Below are 25,800 nucleotides of genomic sequence, written 5' to 3'. Positions count from 1 at the left end.
GTTACTAATGAAATTCAAATCTTATAAAATGTAACCAAACATAACTGAAGAAAATACAAGATTGAAAATGTCTTCCGCCCTCAGAGACTGCTTTTAATTTTTTATCGAAAAGAAGTTTTTTTTAGGACAAAGTATCTTTTTTATACTGTCTTTAAATTATACTAGATTCGGATAAGAGAAACTTAATTGAATATTTCTAAGGAGATATGATTTGTCAAGTTATTGGTATTCAATATAATCATGTGCATTCATATTCCTAATAAATGTAGCAAAGACCAAGAAACATGCCAAAACTCTGCATCCTCACCACAACAACCAATAGGACAGCATCAAAAGTAAAATACCTCCCACAGCTGACTCTCAGTCATGTTGAAGTGAAGATTCCCCACATACAATTTTTGGTCCACAGCTCCATAGGGGCCAGTTACACCGGCTGCTCCACCATAAGCATTAGATTGAACAAGGTTCTTTTCAGCTTCAGAAGGTTTCACCATTACAAGTTGTCCAAGAAGAAGTTGGCAACATAAGTCAATAAAGTTCCAATGGAGAAAAAATAGTTCAATAGGCAAGTCATCACAGTTCCAATGGCAAAAGTATATCAAATTTAAAAGCAACTGACCTTGCCAGCTTTTGAAAAATAGTTCTGTTGCTTTTAGCGGCATCTGAGATCATCACCGAACAAATATCCAATCATCAGAACAAGACACCAAATATCCAAATATGTACAACTTATGAATTCATATAATTTAAAACAAACAAAAATAGGAACTTCCAATAAACTTGGTAGGCAAAAACAGTTCTCTAATCCCTTTCTGGGTCTGCCTTAGGTTCTGCAACCTCTTTTTTATCCCTAAATCTCCTGCAACTCAAATTAAAATAAAGTTATTAAAAAAATAATAAAAGAAGTTCATATTAATTAATTTTGATGATCAGAAGGTATAATTTATAGCATAATTCCAAATATACACCATTAACATTACAGTCCAAAATTCCACCTAATTTGAGAGGGAGTGATGTCTCATTCTATCTATATAATCCAAAGTATATTTTGTTAGCATATCATCCACCAAATCATCACTTAATAATCCTTACAATATTATGCATATACTTCAGGACCTATGGTCAGCATTTCCTTACTTTATTATTCTTTGAATTAATAAAGCCAAAATTGCACCAAGAACCTATCATAAACCAACCTAGCAGGATCCATTAAATAAATCAATGATATAAAATACTAATACCTGGAAATATATAATAACATAATACCTACATCATGAATCCGGTTAAATCTAAGAGTCAGAGTAGCCAAATGAATGCCTAAGGCCCCAAGGTAAGGTGTCTGAAGAGGTGTCACCGCCTATTGGGACCATAGGAGTATCTTTCTGGTTCAAAAGAGAAATAGAAATACCTTTACATCTTATTAATAAATCATAACATTAGAAAAAGCCTAGCCAACTAACTTTACACTCAGATACTAAAGGGTGTATAATAGTTATCATATTAAAAGAATAACTATTTTTTGGGACTCTTAGCAGCAAGGAACTTAGCATACAGTGAGTTGCACACATCATAATCTTTTATTTTTAGAATTAATGTAACATCACAAAGGGATTTCAATGCCTTGAGGCGATAGGCGCTTAAAACATAAAAGTATACACCTTAGTAAAGAAAACAGAGTTATGTTAATGCCTTGTGGCAACATAGCAATGATATGATTGATATACATTCTCAGGCCACCTCAAGGTCACTAATGGTATGCAAGTTGCAAAACAAAATCATATAAGAAATATATAACATGAAGAAGCTAAAATGCATAAAATCTACCCTCAAATAATACAAATCCAGTCACATTTTATTAAATCAAATAAAGCTATATTCCCAACTCAGTCCCCCATTTCACCAGAAAAAAAGGACAAAACTCCAATTGTGATTAGTTAAAGTTCTTCAGGTGCTTTTGGGATTGTTCTCCAATCAAAATTGGTGTTTCACACTTTCACTGCATTAATCCGCATCGTAAAGGTTTCCATTAAAGGTTGACAAAGATTACCACCATAAAACTTCAATTCTGATTACAGAATCGAAAGTGCCTACGACACTGTATATAAGTTCAGTCCTTGCATAGAATTATAGCCACACCATTAGCCTTACCGCCATAGACAACTCTTTAAAAAGAATTCTGGATATGGAAACGGATTTCAAGTAAACTAGTAGCTGACTAGTGAGTACTGAAAAGTAACAACTACATAGCACATAATAAGAAAAACACCAACGCAGCACAAATGAATAAATGCATATCTCATCGCCAATGCACACTTATTTCTGTTTTCTTTTTTGTTTTTATTTCACCATACTCATGACCATCCATTCAAACCATTTGCAAGGACAATTGATGAATTGAACCAACGCTAAACTAAAAAATTAACCCTAGTTCACAAACAAATTGCACAAAACACAAAGAAAAGATCAATTACCGGGCATCGCGCATATCAAAATCTCGCTCCTTGTCTCTGTCCCTCTCGGAGCGACTCCTGCTCCTTGTGAATCTCTCCCTCTCCGCTCGTTCCCTCTCTCGCTCCCTATCCTTCTCTCTTCTCTCGCGCTCCCTGTCCCTATCACGGTCTCTCCTATCCTTATCCTTATCCCTCCTCTTTCTATCCTTATCCCTGTCTTTCCTCTCTCCATCTCTCTCTCTCGCTCCTGTGACGACCAGAGGAACGTTTGCGGTGACGGTCTCCCTCTCGCTCTTTCTGTCATCGGCGTCGAGATCGTCGTCGACATCACGGGGCTTTCGACAACTCCTCTCGCTCTTTAGAGTTGCTAATTCTAAAAATCCATTTTTTATTTTTTCTAGCCATGAGGGGATAAGGATGAAATGAAATTTTCTTTTTGACTTTTACCTACACTATGACAAACAATTGTAGGTATAAGTATTTTTTTGACTTTTACCTAGACTAATTTATGTATGTAGGCAAAAGTCTCCGTAGGTATATGTCATTTTTTTATAGTGCTCTCCACGTAGAGAATCCAAACTCAACAAAATGAAAATAATTTTATATACTATTAAATATAATGTTAATTATTTACAGTTCAAAATAATGAAGCAGTTTAAGAAATCGAACAAGTAAACTTTGGCAACTAGCACATTTCCTATGGGATTCAAATGACATATTTTATCTATGATATTGATATTTAGACATTTAAACGTACAATATTACAAATTTAATTAATCTAATTGAGGTAAATGGGATTGTGGTAACATAATTACATTTTTAACTTAATCATTAATAAAGTTAAAAGTTAAAGCAACTCATGCCTCTCAGGTCAATATTCTTTTTTCACTTGCCAGCAAGGACTATTTGCAGAAGATTTTGAGATTAAGCTTAAAGTTAGACTAGGTAAATGCGTGATTTGGGGGCCAAACTCTACATTACCGATCCCAACTTGACATTCTCAGACATGTATGTATGGAATGGGAGAGTCAAATTTGTGACGTTGAAGCATCTAATTTAACAGGAAATTGGGCCTTGTAAAAGCCTCTCCTAAATATAAGTGCTTAAGTTGACCATCAAGTCAACTCATTGAGACATTGACATTGATATCCTTTATGATTTTGTTATATTTTACTACTATTTTTTTTATAAAAAATAATCAAAGTTAGACTTAAAGCCAATCTTTAATAAACAATATTATTTTAATATCTTTAAAATAATTAACAATTATATATATTTAATAAGAAATACATTATTTCAAAAAATTTAAAATAAATTTAATTTTGATGGCAACTAGGGACCTGCAGACAACCATCCTAATCCAGGATGGGACCGAACGACTAACCGCTAATCTTTAACGGAATGCAGGACACGTGCCAATTTCGTCCTAGTTTTGTTTTACTTTATGCCCTTTCATTTGGGCAGAAAAAGGAAAATAATAATAATTAAAATCAAAAGAAAACATTAATGCAATAATAAAGTATAGCCATACAAACCAAAGCTGCTTACGCCTCTCCGCTCCTAAAGTCGTAACTCCAAACCCACTATTCCTTTTCAATTTTTTGTTCCCTTCTTCCACGCTAACCATGTGGACGCCTTCTACTCAAACCATCATTTTCGTCCCCACTTTCTTTATTTATTTATCTTTGAATGCAACTTCAAACTATCCTTCCATTTATCTCAATTTAAAATAAAATTTTCAAAATAAATATCCACCGAAAAAAATAATCTGCTGCATTTCGGCCGTATTCCAGATATATATCTTTTTAGTTATATCACACAAACTCAATTATGAAGAGATTTTGATTTTATTTATTCTTTTCATAAAATCAAAATATTGGACAATATTTTTTTTTAAAAAAAAATAGTCCTGACCTTTATTAAGACATTTTGATTTTATTTATCCTCTCTCTCATCCTACCCAATCCAAGTACAAAAAAAATAACAAACACTGGTTACTTTTTGCTACAAAGCTTTGAAGAACTCTTTACTTTTCAAAACTATGTTTTCTTGTCCGACTAATCTTCTATTATTTTTTATTTTAATCTTGTAATTTTAAAACAAAATAAACTACTGGCACATTTATAACGACAATAATTACATAAATAGTAGAAGTTTGTTTGGCCTCACCTTAGACTGAGCCGATACTCGGTTACAAAGAATATTGAGCGCTTCTTCCACATGTTGTTGGGAGATGATGTCTTCTTCTGGGACTTGCCAAACACGCTTACAATGTCCTTTACGCGATCATGAACTTGGTTTCCGGTTAATGCTTCCGGGGGGCCTTCATTCTCTTGACTTCCATTAAAAGCTTTTTTCAATCGTCGATAAGGGTGAAAAGCTTTTAGAAATCTTCGGTGTCTGGTATATACTGTCTTCTTTCCATGCTTGAGTTGGATGAAGCTTGTGTTTTTCTCACAGATAGGACATGCATGATGCCCTTTCACACTGTATCCACTTAAATTTCCATATGCTGGAAAATCATTAATAGTACAAAACACCATTGTGCGTAACCTGAAGGTCTGCTGCACATTTGCATCCCACACATCTACCCCTTCTTCCCACAATTGTTTCAAGTCTTCGATTAATGGCGTAAGATACACATCAATATCATTCCCTGGCTGCCTTGGACCCGCGATCATCATACACAGGATAATGTATTTACGTAAAATGCACAACCATGGGGGAAGGTTGTAAATCATCAGTAAAACAGGCCAGGAACTGTGGTTGCTGCTTAAGCTACCATAAGGATTCATTCCATCAGAAGCAAGAGCAAGCCTTAGGTTCCTTGGCTCATCCCCAAACTCTGGATACAAATGATCAATTGTCTTCCACTGCGGCGAATCGGCAGGATGTCGCAGTAATCCATCAGATTTTCGGTCATCCGAATGCCATGAAAGGTTTTTTGCATCATGTGCATTAGCAAACAATCGCTTAAACCTTGGTATTATTGGAAGATACCAGCACACCTTGGCAGGACGACAATTTTTGGTTCCTGCATCATCAGTTAATTCATCATGTTGCACTTTGTATCGTGATACCCCACACGTGGGGCATTGCCGTAGTTCTACATACTCATTTCTATACAATATGCAATCATTAGGGCATGCATGGATCTTCTTGTACTCCATTCCCACTGGACACAAAATCTTTTTGGCCTCGTAGTGATTTTTCGGCAAAGTGTTTTGTTCAGGAAGCATGTTCTTCAATAAGACCAGCAATTCAGTGAAGCTTTTATCACTCCACCCAAATCTTGCCTTCAAGTTTACCAATGCTAACACTGCTGACAACCGCGTGAAAGATGTGCACCCCTGATACAATGGCGTGTTGGAATCACGTTCTATTGTATCATACAGAGATGCATGCGCTTGCTCAAAAGTCTCTTGTCCAAGATCACGGATCATTTCCTCTATACGCTCTCCGCTGTCTTCCTGAACCGCCTGAGACTGAGAAACAGTTGGAATGTCGGCCGATTCCCCATGCCATATCCATTTTGTGTAATTCGGAATGATGCCGTAGCATATCAGATGTGATCGGATTTCATCAACTGACTGTCGTCTACCATTAAGACATTTAACACATGGGCAAAAATAATTGTCCCTCAAACTTTCAGCATTAAGTTGCGTAAACTGTAGAAATTGTTCCACCCCGTTCTCATACTCATCACTGATGCGTTTTGCTTTCATCCAACTTCGATCCATGTTTCGTCTTTGCTATTCATGACAATGAATAAGTTATCTGTGATGCATGCTAAACTCACTTTTTTGCATTGAAGGTGTGGCCCTACCCCATTCAGGAAGACATTTTTTATAGTTGAATCAAACGTACAAGTAAAATCTCTTTCGAGTGATTTGATGAAATTTCGGCAGCATTTCGCATTGGTCTTCAAGTACACAAGATGAAAGCGGTGAATGTGTGAACAATCACCACGATCAAATATGCACCCGAAGAACAATGTCAAATGCAGTATACCGAAATTTCTTCAAATCATTCAAAAGATAATTTACCTCTACGTATGATTCAACTATAAAAATATGTCATCCCAAACTGTCCAAACGGACAATTCAAGAATCAATACATCGATTAATTCAAACTATCCGTATTAATCGATGTATCGAATCTCGAACGGGGAACTAAGGTTCACTCATAATGCAACTAACTAGTAACATGAAACAATACCGATATTTGAACAACGACATGTTAGAATCATACCACTTTTTAAAAATAGAGACATACCTCGAAAGATGCTCAGTGTCAACGACAACGAGTGCGGGGATGCAGTTACAGGGAAAACACTAACACAAATGTTGTAATGATGACATATAATCTGTACCATAAATGGGGGAAACTATCAGCTGGATCAATCATACTCAAATAAAAATGCATCATGTTTGAGGTTTATAAAATAGTACAACCAGTAAAGAGGTTTATTTTAAGTGAAATAAGGATAATTTAAAAATTTGGTCAAATGGAAACAAATTAAGTTTTGGCTAAAATCTTAACTTGACCAGAACACGGAAAAGCATACTCATGTATTCTTTAACATGTTGAGGGCAACAAGCTTCTTTCACATGATAATAATACCATTCCAGAGTTGGTATATGCCCACTAATTTAATTACATTGAATTAGAGCTAGAATTACACAATAATATTACTTCAATCACTACAACATCCATTAACCAAGGCGCGATTTTGTAGGTGTATAACAATGCCAATTATGTACAGAAGTCAAGTAATTAAATTCCCTGTACGTAAGGGCATTCATGAGTGACATGAGGCTCGTTTGTTGTTTATTCAGCATCATCAGCTGGGCTGTGTGCCGAAACTCAAAATGAGAAGCCCCAACTTGGAATGAAGTTCTCTGCTTCTGGGAGTATTCTGTTCACAGTTATGGTGTGTAGGAATCTAGAGTGTGATATGTTTGAACTGCTTAAATTACTTTCTTGCATATTGCTCCCATGGTTCCAAATTGTTGTCATGGTTGCAATTTTGTTGACATTGCTGGAAACGCAGTCGATGCAGCTGCAATTGCGGTCACAACAACTTAAAATACATTGAGGTTACGGCCAGTTTGTTTTATATAATCTATACTTTCTAAATGAAATGTTTTTTCTAAACTTTCACCACAGACCTCTGGTAGGAGACGTTAATACTGTAACTTAGACACCTAAGAGTTTTTTATAGTTGGAATTTTGCAGGAGCAGTGTGCTGCCAATGTCTGAATTCCCCCTTACTAAAAGAAAATTGGAAAAATTTATACAAATATGTGTGGACATGTGGACTTCCCTTGCTTTCGGCTTGTTTGGAACTACCAATCTTTTTCATTAATTTGTGATGAAGAAGGACAAGTGTGTTAATTAAAGCTACATCATTTAAATTTGAAGGGCTGTTTCTGTTTGTTGATTTCGTGTCTCCAAAGGAAAGAGAGAAGAAAAAAATAAATAAGAGAAGAACAAGAAACAGAACAGAATCATATTCTTATTCACGTGCTCTAGTTGAAGAAGGCATTCATACACCACTGACCCATAACATAATAAACCTTTTTCTTCTTCTTTTTTTTTTCTCTCTCTTTCTCTATCTCTCTCTCTCAAGCCAAAGACGGTGCAAGGCCAAGATCTTCTTCAGCTCCTTCATAGGTGCATGAGGTAAAGTCATTGATTTGAAAGTTTCATTTTTGAATTGTGTTTGCAATTTTGGGTTGTGTTAGATTGTGGAATGTTTTTTTATCTTTCAATCAAGGAGTCTAATTTCGTTATCTGGGAACTTTCACCTAATGGTTTTTGTGGTGGTAGTCTGAATTCCCCCTTTAAAGTGTGCTACCAATGTCATTATCTGTATGAAGTTCTCTATCATTAATTATGCACCTAAAGTTTCCGGGGTTGCACGACAAATTGAGGAGGAAGGTAGGAAGCTTGGTGCTAATCTCTTTCCTCTGCCATTCAGGTTGCAGAAACTTCCTCTCTTGGTATACATTTTTTGGATGGCATTAGAAGGTTTAAAGAAAGACAAAAGAGGAAAAAACTGGGTGAAAAAAATAAAGAAAAAATTGGCTGGGAAATTAGTCATCTGGTTAATTTTTAGTAATGTAATGAATAATGATAAACATTTTTCAATCATAATTGTCAGGTTCTAAAATAAAAAACCATTTTTAGTACTGTTCGAATTTGGGGGTTTTAGGCATACAATGAGGAAGAGAAAAGAGTTTGAAACACTTAATTGATATTAACTAAGATCCATTATAGTGTATTGGTGCATTGATGTATTCATAAAACCTAGAGCACCAACCCTTATGCATACTAATGAGAATCCTACTAACTTATTAGGGGTGAAATCATGATAAGATAAGGAAATATGCTAATTCATCCTAAGAGATAATGAGGAAATTGGGAAACTGATTCCATGAGATATTCTAAAATAATTATTATTTCTGTTCATAGTACTCATCAGTTTTATTCAGTTAAATTTGTGTTTAAAATGTTTGAAAGAGGTGTAATAACACAACTTCTATATAATTAATTTGCAGTTAAGTTGATATTTTGAAATATATTGGTGGACACCGTGTAGGCTTTTAATTCTTAACTCAGCATAAATTATTTGGGGTGTTTCTCTCAAAGTGATTAGGTTCTGGTAACAATACTTGGAATTTTTAAGTGTTTAGTTATTTTGAATGGTGAATGGATGACATGCGAACATAGAAAGATGTAAAAATTTGTTTTCCTAAGAAGTGGATGATTAGATGAATGTGTGTCTTATGTGGTTGTATTTGGTAAGTGGTGGGGTGGAGTTCTAAGTATCAGATCCGTTGCCCAAATCTACTTTTGTCTCCCTATGGATTTAATTGAAGAAACTCCTTGCATATGGTCAGGTGGTTGATAAGTGAGCTGTGGCTGATTATAGGTATTGGGTTTTCCTATGTGTATGTGTATACTGTTTAATGGGTTATGAAACAAAATGTTTTACACTGTCTGCAGTCCGATTTTCTTAAGTGACAATTGACAAGACTATCCTATGTAGTATTGCAAATTGAAATCGCAAAAAGACAGCAAGTAGTTTGAGGGACTATGGCTCTTTAGTCGCTGATATGATGACTTGACTGACAACATCTGATACTTGATAACTATACAAGTATACATATTAGAACAGTAGCAGTGCTTTCTTGTGATTAGGTTTGTGGAGTATAAATGTAAATGTTGGAAGAAATTGCATAGATTCCTCTTTCACTTATTTATTCAAATAATCATATCCCCAATAAAACAGCTGGAAATTGTGTATATGTTACTTCTGATTCTTGTTTTTTACTCTTTTTTTTTCATTTTTTGTTGGTTTGATGATTGTTTGGCATTGCAGAGTAATGGGATTTCCCCAATAAAAAACCTGGCAAAAGCTCCTGGACCAGCATATGGAAAGACCATTCCCCACCAGAATGTCACTTCCAATGGAAAAGATTTGCATCAATTCCAAACCTACACCTACAGCCCAATTTCGGTTTTTGAAAGTAGCAGTTCGTCCTCAGTTGAGAATTCCAACTTCGATCGACCTGTCATCCCAGTGAAGCAGGCTCGTAGTAAACGTCAGCATCCTTCAAACTTCAGTCCTCTATGAGACAATGACTTCCACATTCTGTATTATATTTTTTTAATTTTTTGTTTCTAGAAAGGTGTCTTTGAAATTCTATTAAAAGTGATGGATCAATTCTTTGATAGAAATTAATCATTGGTAAAATTAGGAGATACTTTATATTCATAACACCGGTTAAAATAAAAGTTGTCCTTGAACCTAAGAAGAATCTGAAATGGGGATCTGAGAAACCACATAAATACAATCCTATAATTAAGGTAGAGGAAAAATTCTGGCCAAGCTATGCTTCCCCCTTTAACAGCTTCAAAATTCTATAAGCAGCACACTACTGTAATTTTAGTTCACTCATGTTAGGTGACATCCCTAAATTGGGAATCTATAGCCTGGCCATGCTTAAATGCTTATAATTTTCTAGATGTTCCAGCTTAAATGTTTTGAATGTTCTCAGCATGAGAATTTACTTCTCACGATGCTCAAACAAGTGTGCTGGGTACAACTATAAAGATCTGAGTCAATGAGGTTGTTAGGAAGCTTGTCTCTGGGCCCTCTCTTTTTGGATTTGTTTGGGGGAAAAATAATAATAGTCTTTTTCTCTCATGAGTCGCAGTCTTTCCTTCTTATTATTCCCATCTATCTATTAATTACTTGTCTCTTCCACAGTTCCACATGTTGTCCTTTTGGCCTGGTGTTTTTCCTTCTTAACTTATGGTCTTTGTTTTTCCGCTTTCCTACATCTTCTTTTCAGAATAGTTGAAAATAATGCAAGTTGTATATAGACTAATAATACAATTATATTAGACTTTATAATTGTTATAATTAAGAAACAATTTTTATTTCTTAACTAATTTTTGAGATTGAATTAGACCCAAGTCACATTCAAAGAAATATATATATATATATATATATATATATATATATATATATATATATATATATTTAAATGTGAAAAATCAGATTAACTAAAATGTATCTAATTGTTTATTTATTTTTAACCTAATTATGAAAATACTTGTCTGGTTTATTTAGAAGCATATAATAAAATTCCCTTTTTAGTTACTACAAAAGTAACTAATTAAAATGAGATTTTTTAAGTAAAGTTCACATATGTATAAAATCATTGTATAACTTATATTTATTGTTGAAAAATATATCTAATTAAAAATATTTATACTAATTATTTTAGTTAAGACATGTAAATATTTTATTATTAGTTATATAATGACATATGAATAAAATATTTGATATTTTAAATTATTTTTTATTATATATTTTATCTTTTATGTATGAAGGATGAACCAATGTTTCTATTGTTTTCATGCCTTGTTGCTTCAAGATATATTGAATTAAGGCCATCTTTTCCTTTTTTGTTTTGGACATTTTAATGCTTTTAACAAGATCTTAATCACAGCTTAATAAGGAAAAAATATATTTCAACCAAGAGTGAATACTGTGAATGAATTTAGTAGGTCGGCAGAGATTGATACCAAAATGAGGAGGGGGAACAAAACCCAGAGGAGTTTATAATTTACAAACTATAAATCATGGTTTCAATACATCATGGATTTAGTATGCCAAGGCTTTGTATTGTTAACAAAGAGGGGGAAGAAAACTCAGCAAAGGTTATAATTTACAAACTATAAATCAGAGTTTTAATACATCTTGAATTTAGTAGGCCAAAGCTAGTATTCTTGTTCTACCATATTTTCTCAAGTTACTGAAAATGTCACATCCAATAGTTTCTCAACTCATGCAAAGAACACAGGCATACATGACGTGACACACATGTCACAACACAATCAGCATTTTTGCATGGTTAAAATTCCTGTTCAGATGGACCAAAATATGTTGTATTCAGATTAAAAATAAAAACAGTGGTGTGTTTGTCAGGTAAGTAGAGAGAGAATTCATCAAGAACATCTTACAGTTTGAGTTTTGCCAGGCTCTACTACAGGTTTGCTATGAGGATCAGTGGCAGTCTTTCCTGGTGAATCTGGGTTGCCACCTGTCTTTTTCTCATCCCTGGCCTTATTAAAAATCACTGTGAAACCCTCAGCTGAGGTTGGATGATTGACATCCTATTCACCAAATTTTGGAAGTGGCCGGCCCTTTTCCTGTGGGATAATTACATTAGCCAATGCAAAATAAAGACTCAAAATATTTTTAAAATAATTCCTTAACATTTTTATGAACTTGATAATTATATAACTGGAAAGAAAGTGTGTAAAGCTAATAACATAATAGATTTTCTATATACTACAAAAGTTTGATAAATGCATGTCTCAAATAATAAAGTTGGTTCCTATTAAGCATAAAAGAATGAAGACCAAACATCACACATAAAAGCAGACAAGTTTGATTAAAAGGAATAGCTGTTGTTGGTAAAGAACCCATACCTTAAGATCATAGACATGCTACTATTTGTATTATTGTAGTGTCAATTCACGTAAATTATTCTTCCAAATTCTTATTGAATCTCTAGAAAGAGGCATGTTTCTAATTGCCAGACACCTTTGCTTATCCATTATACATCACTCACACAAAGGTCAAGTCATCATTTAGAGTTTGGACAACACTTGACATAACTAATCACATATGATTTGTAGCACATGTACAAACCAAGTCATGACTCACACAAAGGTTCTCTCTACTTTCTTGTTTTTTCTTTTCCCTACTCAGAGACTAGCAGTCATTCATTCCTACACTGTTTAGTGATTTAAAATCCATGGTATAGACTCTGTCCATCTTCTGAGAAAGTTGGATTTGTCCCGCTAGTTAGAAAAACTTTTATATTCTATACCATTCCAAATATTATGGGAAGATGAAACAGGATAAAGGTCTATGACATTGTACAATTTGACCTTTTATGGTTTGGTTTTTTAGCATTCTTGTTTCCTTTACAGGGCTTAAGATCAACTTCCCTACTAGCCCTTTCTAATAAAATCCTGTTATTCTCTTTAAAAGAAAAAAAATCTCTGGCCAAATTATTTAAGCAACAAGAACTTCGTCTATTTAGATACAATCATATCATATATCATATATCATACAATTAACAATTTGAATCACATCTACTCTCACCCATTAATAATCTAAAAGCAAGTTAACTATTATTGGCTCAATTAAGCTTCATGCTAAGTGGGTTTTTCTGTGAATTGACTTACCAGTCACGTTAGAACTGAGCTGATGATGAATTCACAATCTTCTAAAAGCCTGATTGATCTGAAAAATAATATCATAACTTTTAAATTTTATGAAAGTGCAAAGTTAATTGGGCGAGTGTCAAAGTTTGATCTCATTAAGAAATGGATTTCTAGAAGACACGCCACATCACATTTGTATCGTATTAAACAATTAGGTCCGAAAGAATAATGGTTCAATTTAAATACTCTCAAGTGTCCCCGAACAATAGCAAAACGTTGATCCTAATCTATGTTGAAAAGACACCCAAAAAAGAACAAATTACACATCTACAAAAGAAGAAAATGTTAAACACAAGAAATCACATATGATCCAATTTTTCGCCCTTTAGTTTTTTAAAATTTCGTTTAAGTGCGCACACATGCTTAGCTGTTAAACAAAGTGTTTTAGCAGTACAAGTATATATATTGTGGTCTTTACTTTATTAAGATGATTATCCATCCTTACCACACACGGATATTACTAGTACATATATACATTTTTATATGTTATTATTAAATTTAAAAGAATGGGAACATTATTATTAGGTTTGGTGGTGTTCAGATTTTTTTTTCCCTTAAGTAAACGTCACAAGTAAGGTTTATAACTAGTGATCGAACAAGTGAAATAAGTATGTCACGACAGCTTTCAATATCTGGGTTAAGTTATGAGTTTCTAGCACTTCTTCAGCAATGGACTTATGTTCATTTGGAGGCCCGTAATATCCTTTTGACTTTTGAGCTTAAAATACAAAAAAAAATAAAATTATGAATGTCAAATAAAGAAAAAGCCTTGTTTTCAATAGATAAAGAACAGTTTAAAGAGAAATATAAACAACTTTAAATATGATCAAATATCAAACTAAATATCAGTCTTAATTATATAGCCAGTTCAAAGGACTAAACTGTATAGGAATATTTTAAAATTCTACAAAGAAACTAAATACTCTAATAAGGTTAAAAAAACACTTTTATTCTAAACATTCATTGAATTATATGATTTTGTCCTGATATTTATATTAATTTTAATTAAAACACTCATTTTTGTCGGGATTAACATTTGCAAATTATAATCTGATCACCCTAGCATGCTATGAAAAAAAATGGTATCAATATGCAGCAAACATTGACTGATAGGATCAAGTTGAGTCATAGCTGCAGGTATAAATATGCAGCAAACATTGAACACAAATCAGTACCATAGAATTTGGAAGACAAAGTTTACCCAAGAGCCAACTTAGGCACCTTTTTGTATGTATTAGGAAGTTATGGCAGGAAACATGGGGTGGGGTGTGATAGAAGAGGAGGGATGGAGGAAGGGACCTTGGACTTCTGAGGAGGACAGATTGCTCATTCTGTATGTCAAGTTCCATGGTGAGGGCAGATGGAACTCTGCTGCTAGGCTTGCAGGTCCCTACCAAACTTTATACACTATATATGTCTTGCTCCTTAATTCCTAACATAGTTTACACCTAAGTCTAATATCAATTGACTTTGACAATACAAGTGACACAACAATTAAATTGCTTCCAACTTCAACTCAGTAAATTGACTACCCTTTACCATAAGTTTTTCTTTTGGCCTTTTGGGATCATGTTATTTATTATTCTTAACTCTTGACTCTTGAGTATCATTCTTCATAATTGTTTTTATCATCTTTTTTTTTTGTCCAAATGATTGATCATTTATTATTCTCTTAACAGGACTAAAAAGAAATGGGAAGAGCTGCAGATTGAGATGGGTGAATTACCTGAGGCCAGACCTCGAGAAGGGTCAAATAACACCACAAGAAGAAAGCATAATTCTAGAGCTGCATGCTAGGTGGGGAAACAGGTAAAAAAAAAATGAATTCCAAATCTCTTTGAACTTGCATGTTTTTATAATAAATCTGCGAAGCTAAATCAAAATTAATCACTTCAGGTGGTCAACAATTGCAAGAAGCTTGCCAGGAAGAACTGACAATGAGATAAAGAATTATTGGAGGACTCACTTCAAGAAAAAGATAAGGGCTCACTTCAGCTAAAGATATGAAGAAGACTCCAGAATACAAGTGGACTATGATGTAGTTATTTCTGGTAATAAGTAGACAACTATCATTGCCTTGTGTACCCCTATAAACTGTCTACATTATATAGAATCATGATATAGAGTTTGGGACATCTAATCTCCCCTGCCAATTAATCCAATCCTATGATTAGGAAACATGACAAAATTAATTAAAATCTATTCATCTAACCTACTCTAAATTGAGATGCAAAATTGTACTATAAAGGGCTAAATTTCAGGTATCTTCACAATTCATCCATAAAAATTGAGTATTTCAGTCCACTTGAACAAAATTTCAGAACATTCATCGATCCATAAAAGATCTGATTAAAGGTCTATGCCAGCACAGAACAAACAGAAGAGGTTGTGGAACTCTGAAATTCTGGAAATGAATTGCTTAGAAAGAATCAATTATGAAAGGAAATAAGGAATGTAAATATTGTAGAGGGTGCTATAGTGGAATGCGTTAAATTTATTCTTATTTTTTTTCCTGTTTTTTCCCATTTCATAATAGCAAGTTAATTTATTAACAGCAACAGTGAAGCCTAATCCAAAAAATCTACATGAAGGCAAACCATACAGAATTTACAGACACAACAAAGAACATATATTAAAGGCATATGATTCAAATGAAAAGGAAAATATGATCCTATATCATGAATCGCTGAAGAGAAACATCTCAAAATAAGGGGAAAATACAAGACAAGATTGGCCACATTTGTACTCATTCCCTTGATAAGAAGTATATATGAATCAGTTTCATAACTTATAATGCTTTCCCATAGATAATATATGTATGTATTGTCAGCATCCCGGCCCAAAAATATGATATGGATTAGTTCTATCAGTGTACGAAAACACAAATTCGCAGACAACAATGAGATAATATGCCAAGGAGAGAAATTTGTTTTACTTAAAACAATCGAGAATGTATCATTAAATTAATTAATAAATTTTAACATTAGCTCTCCAAAGATATTAAGACAAATATATCATCATCTACCTAAAATATAATAACCATTCAATAGCTTTCTGAAATATCATCCAACAACAGCATCTAGTCATTCACAAAATATGCCAATATTGATGCTGACATGGTATTCACTTGGATTTTATATGGAGTACACATATGAACTAAAGAAACTAAAAACAATGCCTACTGTTAACTCTGTAGAAACACTAAGTGATTGAAACTAGGGAGAGCCATAACAAGGAAGGAGCATGAAATCTTTCCAATTACTGTAGCATACAAAATAACAACTACAAAAAGCCTTTTCCCAGTGGCATAGGTGTTCGGATCAGCTTCATGGACTAGACAACGTTATTGAGTTCTGTCAAACGCATCTCTAACAAGGGACTATATATGATTTGAAAATAAGTGTGCAGTGAGGTAATAGCTCCTAGATATAGCTCACAAATCTAGGTAGAAAGAAAAGGGCTTAAAATTAACCCTTGGTGTTGGTATACTCCTATGGATATAAGGAAATCCTCTGTGACCTTAGCATGTGCAATCAGGATTCATTAAATTCCTCTATGGTAGAAGTTGTACATTAGCTGAGGTTGCTAATGAGCAAAAATCATTTTGTAAAACCATATTCTCTACACTAATCACCATTAACTAGGCTGCTTGAAATCTATATGAAATGCTCCATCTGACCTTGCCTAGAGTCATGCAATGCATTAAAATATCTGAAATCCATGCCTTTATTCTCATATTTTCTATTTATTTGTTTGTAGTTCTATTAATTGTACCATCCTGCTTTATTTTTCCTATACTTGATCTTCTCACTTGCAAACAACTAAACTAACTTAACTTGAACTAAAGGCAAGCTATCCATACAAAAAGAAAATATCAACTCTTAGTGTAACTTTTCTAATGTTCTGAAACATTAGCGCCAAGATGATTTCAGGTAAGTAGATTCTGCTGTCCATCGAAAAAAGGAGGCTGGAATCAATGGGTTGTTTGCAAGATTCCTCCTAAAATAAACCAAGGCAGAGTTTATCCTTCTTCAATGTTCTGTTATGGGTCATGAAACATTGTCTTTAATTTATCCATGGTATATTAATTTTTTATGATAGCATTAAGCATGGTAGGAGACAAAACAGTTGAACCATAAAGGAAATGGTACAATAATGTTATCATTTCAGGTTATTCTTAATGAAAGCATGCCAAATCTTCGAGTGACTGGTACAATGCACAATGCATCTGAATGATATGGTGGTTTAAACACAAAATAACAAAATTTATCCAGATTACAAAAGCATTAAATTGTTCATGTAAAACAGAACTGGTTGCAGAACATACACATATATTCCAATCTTACAACATTTATTTAATATACAAACTTCATTTGCTCTGCTAAAATTAGCAAATATGTTTTGGGAATTACCTTAGTATGAGCTGGTCCCATTCCTTAAACCCAGCATTGATCAAATTATCAACAGTGACACTCCTGCGCCTTTCACTCCGTCCTGTCAGTAGAATAACCTTGAATCCCAGATTCAAAACATCTTCATAGAGCTTTAAACTGGGTTCAATGGCTGGAGTTACACCCTTCTCCACCCAATTGTTAAACTTCTCGCGGTCAAAGACCTCAAGCCTACAAGCAAATGCAAACAAAGGTTCATGTTAGGAAGAAAGAAAAATAAGTCAAGTTAGCATGATAGATACAGAAGAATACTATCTAGAGTCATTCATTCCTAGAGGAATATTCACAGGAAGGAATAAGAAAACATCAAAACCTGATTAACCCCTCCAAATGTTCACACTACAGAACTTTTGTCCTAAAAGCTATTTTGGTGTAAAAGTAAACTCCAATTCAAGCTCCAACATTATCCAAACAAAACTAGGGGCAATTAAGCATGAATTTGGGGTTACTTAACTCTTTTTTTTTTTTTTAAACCAAAGAGTACAAAACAGAGTTCTTAAATCCCACAAAAGCATAAAATTCCCAACTCCAAATAGGATTACAGTATCTTCAATCTCTCTTGATTGTTAAACAATAATTTATAACACTTCTTATGTCCTTTCCGAATTACCCTATTTTTCAGCTTTCAGATGAAAGCAAACTAAATTTCAGCCAAAAAACTATCTTTACAACACCATTACAACACCATTAAAAGAAATTACATGGAACCCGTGACCTTTCTTCAACAGTACACGAACCAATTAACCTAAAACAAGGTTAAAATAAGCTTAACCTAACAAAGTTAGTAACTGACTAACCAATCTCTGTCTTCACGAAGCTTCGAGCGGAGAAGTTGGAGCGATGAAGTCGAAGAGCTGAAGGAGCTTCAATGGAAGAAGGGGTAGAAGCTTCAATGGAAGAACAGGTGAAGGAGCTTCAATGGAAGAAGGAGCAAGCAGAAACCGAAAATCAGTAGGGTTCATGCAAGAAGAAAGCGAAAATCAATAGGGTTCAAACACAAAGGTCTAGGATTCAAAGCAGAAAACGAAGGAGCAAGCACAAAGGTCTAGGGTTCAAAGCAGCGCAATCTCGAAAGCTAGCAGAAACGTGCACACCCGTGAGGTCTAGGAGCAATTTCCCTTATTTGTTTTTACAACTACGACGGTTTTTTTCTAAAAACCGGCTTAAATTTTATAAAACATAACATTCTAAGGCGGTTTTCAATAACCGCCTTAGAAAGTGCGTCGTAAAATGAAATTTGTTACACAATAATTACAAAAATGCCACCGCACCACTTTCTAAAGCGGTTCCTCAAATAACCGTCGTAAATCGCGTGTCTTAAAAAGCCATTTTTCTAGTAGTGTTGGTTTATTGTATTTGAATTTTATTGTTTGGATTGAATAATACAATTTCTACTTAATGTAAAATTTTATTTTTAAACGTGTTTTACAAATTAAATTTTGACTTTAACTTTACTAAAAATAAACATTAACCAATATTTAATCATCTAATAATTTAAAAAGTTAATTTTATATTAGATAATATTAAACAATTAGAAAAACAATATCATCCTTTCAATTTTGTTCCTGCAAGAACACATCTCAAAAAGCAAATGATGCACACAAGATTTCATGGTCAAACGTTGAAAGAGAAAACAAAAAGAAGCATAACAAAGATGAGGTAGATGAGAAGGAACAAGAAAAGTTTGGTTTTGTGCTCATGAACTTCAATGAACATCTCCGCCGCTGCCGCGTTCAACCACAACCAGGTTCATCCATTTTTTTCAATTTCAACCAGGATCTTCTCTTCTCCGATGACGACTGTGCCACTAGTGTTCATTTGCCGATAAAGATTTTTGTCGAACATAAAGATGGTTCTCTGTCACCATTGGAGAAAGAGGCACTTCCGTGGAAGGGATTGTAATGTAATTGAAATTCACTAAAACACTGCACGAGTGAGAAAGCATGCTTTGAACCACCATGAGAGAAAGCAGAGTGAAGCTCACTAAGGTTGTGGGTGGAGTGTCAAGTTAGAGTTGCAAGATTATGGAGGCATAAATCGCAAGAGACTTGAGCAATTTCTTAGAAAACGAAATTGAAATTCATTTGATTTTGAGAGAATTTGAAATTCTAATATTTTAACTGATTAAAACATCTTATAAAAATACCATGCACAATTTAAATTTCTTTTCAAATATCCTATTCAAACAAGATATCTTTCTATGAAGCAATTTAAATTCCGTAAAAAAATGAATTACCTTATTAAATATCCCCTTTCAAACACACGGACACGGTAGTGATAATTACCCAATAGTGACATTTAATGGATTTCTTGGGTTTAAGGGGTGTTGCCCCAATCCTTTCAGCCAAAAAATGCTCATTACAATTCTTGTTGACGGAGAAGGTATTCAATGGTTAAGAGATAAGGGAAGATGAGAAAAGGTCACACATTTGACCTTTACTTTTAACAAAATTACATTTATCGATAAAAAAACCTCTAATGCAAAGTACATTAAGAATTTACTTTTCTTTCCTAAAAAAAATAAAGAATTCGCTTCTATCTTTTTTTGCTCCTAATAGGTAGATATGAAAAGAGACTATAAGAAATAAGTAAACAAGAATCCATTAAAAATAAATATTGAAACCGCTAAATCTTCTAATGGACAGAACGGAACCGCCTTTAAACCAGTCAGAATGGCATATTGAGACCTTTCGATCATTTATCCTATAAGTTGTAGTTTATAAGGTAGAGATCTAATCAGCTTGCAGTGTCGTAATTAATGTAACAGCATTTATCTTATAAGAATAAATTAAATTTACCTTGTTAATTGGTTGTTTGGTATAGTCTGTATTGTGGTTGTTCTGGTTCAATATGAATGACAGTGACGAGCCAAGCATGCCAGGCATGGTAACGGGACCACCATAAGCATTATCACCGTCCTATTACTTTTTTCTATGTACTTGTTTCATGATTTCACCTGTTGTATACCTAAATGACATTAATTAGCTCCAATGTCCTATGTTGGTTGGCTGTGTTTGAACAAAAATTTTGTGCGCTTGCATTTCTCGTACCATCAAAACTTTATCCTATAGCTATTATTGCCGGAGGAATCTGGTTTGTGGTGACGTATTTATCAGTTTCCCAAGTTGATAATGATGGAAACAAGGGCTACTATTAGCATGTATGGAACGACTTATTGGGACCATATATTCGACCCCAAAATCATGTCAAACCACCCAAAGTATACAATAAATGCTTCCAAAGGATGGGGATCGACATCAATGCAATGCAAAAGTAAACAAGCATTATACAAGCTAGGAAGCATGTATTGGATTAATGATAAGAGTTTAATTTTTTATACACTCTTACTATAAAAATAAGTTACTCTATCAACTAATGAAAACTTTTATAACCTTTGATTTCTGTCAAAGGCTTTTCCTAAATGGTAGATCTTATAATAGATGTAATATCATCTTAGAATATAATTTTGGACCTAATTTAAGCTTATAAAATCGATTTATAAGGTGAGTTATCCCCTATTTACATACATTGTTTTGGCAATAGCCCTAGGGGGATTTCAAATTAGAAGTATAAAACATTGGAAATATAGCATTTAAACTTCTTTTTTTGGGAGGGGAGGGGGTCGAGTGGCAGAGTATTTGTGATAGCACCCTTGTCAACCAAATTCATATGCAGCTAAAAAAGTAAAATAACCTCTCTGACAGCTTCTTATATTAGAATTTTAGGGGATCTTTATAAAATACCAATAACCATTAGGAACACATTAGGTTAGATTATCAAGAAGAGTTTCGGAAATATCTGGATCCATAATGATTAATCAAACAAATACAGCGAAATCTGGAGAATAGTCACGAACAATTGGTTTAATCACCTTCCTCAACCAAATATTCTTATTCCTTATGGGACATTCATTTTCTCTTCAGATGGGGACAGGAGAAACTGTTTCTTGATTTGGTGTATTGGGGACCATAACTGTGCCTCAAGTTTTAAACCTATTAGGATTCTCATTATTCCATAATGAGGCAAATTGGTTTCCGCTCATTAAGTCCATATCAATTTTTTGTTGATAATCTAATAGGCTCACCAAATTAGATCACTTATATTGAGCCGGTAAAAAAATGAAAATAACTAATATAAATGTTATAATATAATATGTAGCCCACATTAATTAATTAATTAGGAATTATAAAATTCCTAACAATCTCCTACTTGGACTTCATATTAACTTTAGTCATTTATACTACAAAAGTCTTTAGGTGCACAACCATATGCTATTACTTTTAGACTTCCCTTAAACAATGTGGTCCATCTTATATAACAACAAGGAACCACTGTGGTTTTCATCACAATCTAACGTGACTAAGCCACAATGATCACCGTTGTCACTTATACTTGATGACATAGATCAAATATGAATAAGTGGCATGAAAATAACATGCAATGTGATCTTATTCATGTTCATTTTCAACTAATCCAAACTTTATTCTTTATAGATATCAATCCAAACACAACATAAATATTACAAACAAAACAAACTCAGAATGAAATGATAAACTTTAACTTTATTTCTATAGAAAATCCAAAGAATACAAATATAAGAAAAGCATAGGATATAAAACACAAATGAGACTCCCACTAAACTAAGGTACTATTAGGAATTACACCCATATGAACAGTGTGCTCATGAAAAACTTTAGGTACCAAACCTCTAGTAAGTGGGTTAGCTAGTATGGAATCAGTCCCTATGTGTTTTATGGATTGCTTATTTTGAACTTTTTCCTTAACAACCAGAAATTTGATGTCAATGAATTTTGACTTTGTTGTACTCCTACTGTTGTTGGAGTATTGAACTGCTGTTTTATTATCATGATAATTCCTCAATGGTCTTTCAATGCCATCAACCACGCACAAACCAGTGACAAAATTTCTCAGCCATATCCCACGGTTGGATGCCTTAAAACAAGAAATGAACTCACTGACCATGGTCGAAGAACCTACGAGAGTCTGTTTAGCAGACTTCCAAGAGATAGCTCCTCCAACCAACATAAATATGTATTCAGATGTGGAACATTTGCTGTCTTGACATCCAACAAAATCAAAGTTTGAGTACCCAATGATCTCCAAATTCTCAGACTTCTGATAAATGAGCATGTATCCTTATGTTCTCTTCAAGTAACACATCACACATTTTACTGCTTTCTAATGTTGCATTCTAGGATTACTCAAATATTTGTCTAGAACTCCTACCACAAATGCTATATTGGGACGAGTGCAAACTTGATCATACATTAGACTTCCTACTACTATCGCATAAGGAATCTTTCACATCATTGTTCTTTCAAGGTCATTATTGGGGCATTGTTTGCGACTAAATTTTTCTCCTTTGGCTATCGGGGTATCTCCTGTTTTACTATCTTTCATACCAAATTTATCTAGGACATCATCGATATAATTCTCTTATGACAAGGTTAGGATACCTTGAGAGCGATCTCTTGGTATTTTAATACCTAACACAAATGAGGCTTCCCCAAGATCTTTCATTACAAAAATTTTCATCAGAAATTTTTTAGTCTCTTGTAAAAAGCCTATATTTCTGCTAGCAAGCAATATATCATCGACATATAATACCAAGAATAAGTATTTACTACCACTGAACTTGTGGTATACACAACCATCAACTGCATTTGCCTCAAAACCATTTGAGGTAATAACTTGATGGAACTTGTAATACCATTGACGGGAAGCATGTTTCAAACCATAGATGGATTTGTTTAGTTTGCAAACCATAGACTTTGAGTCACATGATACAAAGTTTTCTGGTTGCACCATATAAATCATTTCTTCAATGTCACCATTTAGAAATGCAGTCTTAACATCCATCTAATGTAGCTCTAAATCATAATGAGCTACTAGTGCCATTATTGTTCTAAAAGAATCCTTTGAAGATACTAGAGAAAATGTTTCTTTATAGTCAATGTCTTCCTTTTGAGTAAAACTTTTAGCAACTAGACAGGCCTTATATCTCTCGACATTTCCCTTTGAATCCCTTTTGGTTTCAAATATCCATTTGCATCCAATAGGTTTTATACCTTTAGGCAATTCGACAAGATTCCAAACATCATTATCTTGCATAGATTTGATCTCATCCTTCATGGCATTAATCCAATTTTGAGAGTTAGAACTACGCATAGCTTGGCAAAAGTTGATTGGATCATCCTCTGTTAAACCAATGTCATCCTCATGTTCTTGGAGAAAGGTAATATAATCATCTGGGATGGAACCTCTCTTCTCTCTAACAGATCTCCTTAATGACACTTCTTGAGGTTGTTGTATAGGTATTTGAGGGAGAACCTCATTGTTGTTTTGTTCTTGAACAATGGCATCAACGATAATTGGAACATTGTTTTCTATTACTAGAGTTGTTTTTTTAACAGTAATAGCTATGAGGACTTGAGCACTATCAATAATAGGTTCTTCCTCAAAGAAAACATTTCTTATGTTCTTTTCCTTTCCAAACTCAACTTCCTCAAGAAATCTCATATTTCCTGTTTCAAAAAAAGATCTTAAAGTGAGATTGTAAAACTTATAACCCTAAGAGCATTCAACATAGCCAACAAAATAACAGCTAATTATTCTTGAATCCAACTTTCTTTCGTGCGGCCTATAAGGTCGTGCCTTAGTCGGAAAACCCCAACCAAATATGCAAGTGTTTAATGCTTGGCTTTTTTCCAGTCCAAAGTTCATAAGGGGTTTTGTTAACTGCTTTACTTGGCACCCTATTAAGGATGTAAGTTGTGGTCTTTAAGGCTTTTCCCCAAAGCTACTCTGGCAAAGAAGAATGACTAACCTTACTTCTCACCATATCCTTAAGAGTTTGGTTTTGTCATTTTGCTACACCATTCGTGCTAGGTTTGTCTAGCATAGTGTATTACAGAACAATTCCATAATCTTTGAGAAAAAGCACAAAAGGTCCTGGACGTTGTTCTCCTGATCCATCATATCTGCCATAGTACTTACTACCACGGTCAGATTTGATAGCCTTAATTTTCTTTCCAAGTTGAACTTCAACTTCAGCCTTGAAACTCTTAAAAACATCTAGGGATTGAGACTTCTCATGTATCAAATATAGGTAACCATATCTAGAGTAGTCATCTACGAACGAGATAAAATATTGTTGTCCATTCCAAGAAGGTGTTGGAAAATGACCACAAATGTTCGTATGTACTAGTTCCAAGACATTTTTAGCTCTTTCGATACCTAATTTCCTCATGTTTGTTCATTTTCCCTTTATGCATTCAACATAAAATTCAAAGTTTGATAGATCTAAAGGTTCAACAATTTCATCTGACACAAGTCTCTGAATTCTCTGTTTAGAGATATGACCTAAGCGTTTGCGCTATAAGGTGGCTGAATTCTAATTTAATTTTCGTTCTATACCATGTGAGTTTGTTTGTTGTACTTCATTATAGGAACAAATAACATCTAGCGTATATAGATTATCAATTAAAGAACTGGAACCAATCAAATTTGAATTTTGGTAGAGACTAACTTTATTATTTCCAAATGAACAACAAGAATCAAATTTGTCCAAACTAGAAATTGAAATCAAATTCCGTCTAAAAGATGGTACAACAAAAGTCTCAAATAAATCCAAATAAAATCCAATTTTCAATTGTATTCCAAAAGTTCATATAGCCTCCACCACAACCTTTTTTTCGTCGCCCATAAATATGAATCTTTCATCATCATTTGGCAATTGGCTCCACAGGCAACCCTACATGGTCACACTTATGTGAGTAGTAGCATCAAAATTCACCCACCAAGTATATTTAGGTACAAAAGATAAATTAACTTTAGAACAAACAAGAGCAAAAGATTTACCTGTCTTTACACGCCATGTAGCGCACTTTGGACACTCTTTCTTCATGTCTCCAATTCTTGCAATAGTAGTAGCAAATAAATTATTCATCTTTTTTTAGAAGACCCTTCCACATCACCCTTAGTTTTCTTTTATTTTCTTATTCTAAGAGGTGGAGCTTAGATGAGGACTTTTAGATTTGTCTTTTTGCATCCTCTCTTCCTCT

The 25,800-nt window shown here is 33.9% G+C and overlaps 2 protein-coding genes and 1 pseudogene across 2 annotated transcripts; 1 reads left to right on the top strand and 2 right to left on the bottom strand.

Moving 5' to 3' along the window:
* Nucleotides 1-329: 329 nt before the first annotated feature.
* Nucleotides 330-4,077, bottom strand: LOC114397047 (annotated as a pseudogene).
* A 538-nt stretch (nt 4,078-4,615) lies between these two features.
* LOC114397046 lies at nt 4,616-6,190 on the bottom strand. Its single transcript, XM_028359178.1, has one exon. It carries the CDS (start codon nt 6,188-6,190, stop codon nt 4,616-4,618), a length of 1,575 nt encoding a protein of 524 aa, XP_028214979.1.
* An 8,286-nt stretch (nt 6,191-14,476) lies between these two features.
* Nucleotides 14,477-19,618, top strand: LOC114397045 (myb-related protein 340-like). Its single transcript, XM_028359177.1, has 5 exons — nt 14,477-14,651; nt 14,945-15,074; nt 15,162-15,249; nt 17,887-17,893; nt 19,305-19,618. The coding sequence occupies exons 1-5, from the start codon at nt 14,510-14,512 to the stop codon at nt 19,616-19,618; spliced, it is 681 nt and encodes a 226-aa protein (XP_028214978.1). The 5' UTR covers nt 14,477-14,509.
* The last annotated feature ends 6,182 nt before the right edge of the window (nt 19,619-25,800 follow it).

Source organism: Glycine soja, chromosome 18, assembly GCF_004193775.1.
Source record: "Glycine soja cultivar W05 chromosome 18, ASM419377v2, whole genome shotgun sequence".
NCBI classification, from domain to species: Eukaryota; Viridiplantae; Streptophyta; class Magnoliopsida; order Fabales; family Fabaceae; genus Glycine; species Glycine soja.
Note: the sequence above shows the minus strand (reverse complement) of the source record. Positions and strands in the feature narration are given on the sequence as shown.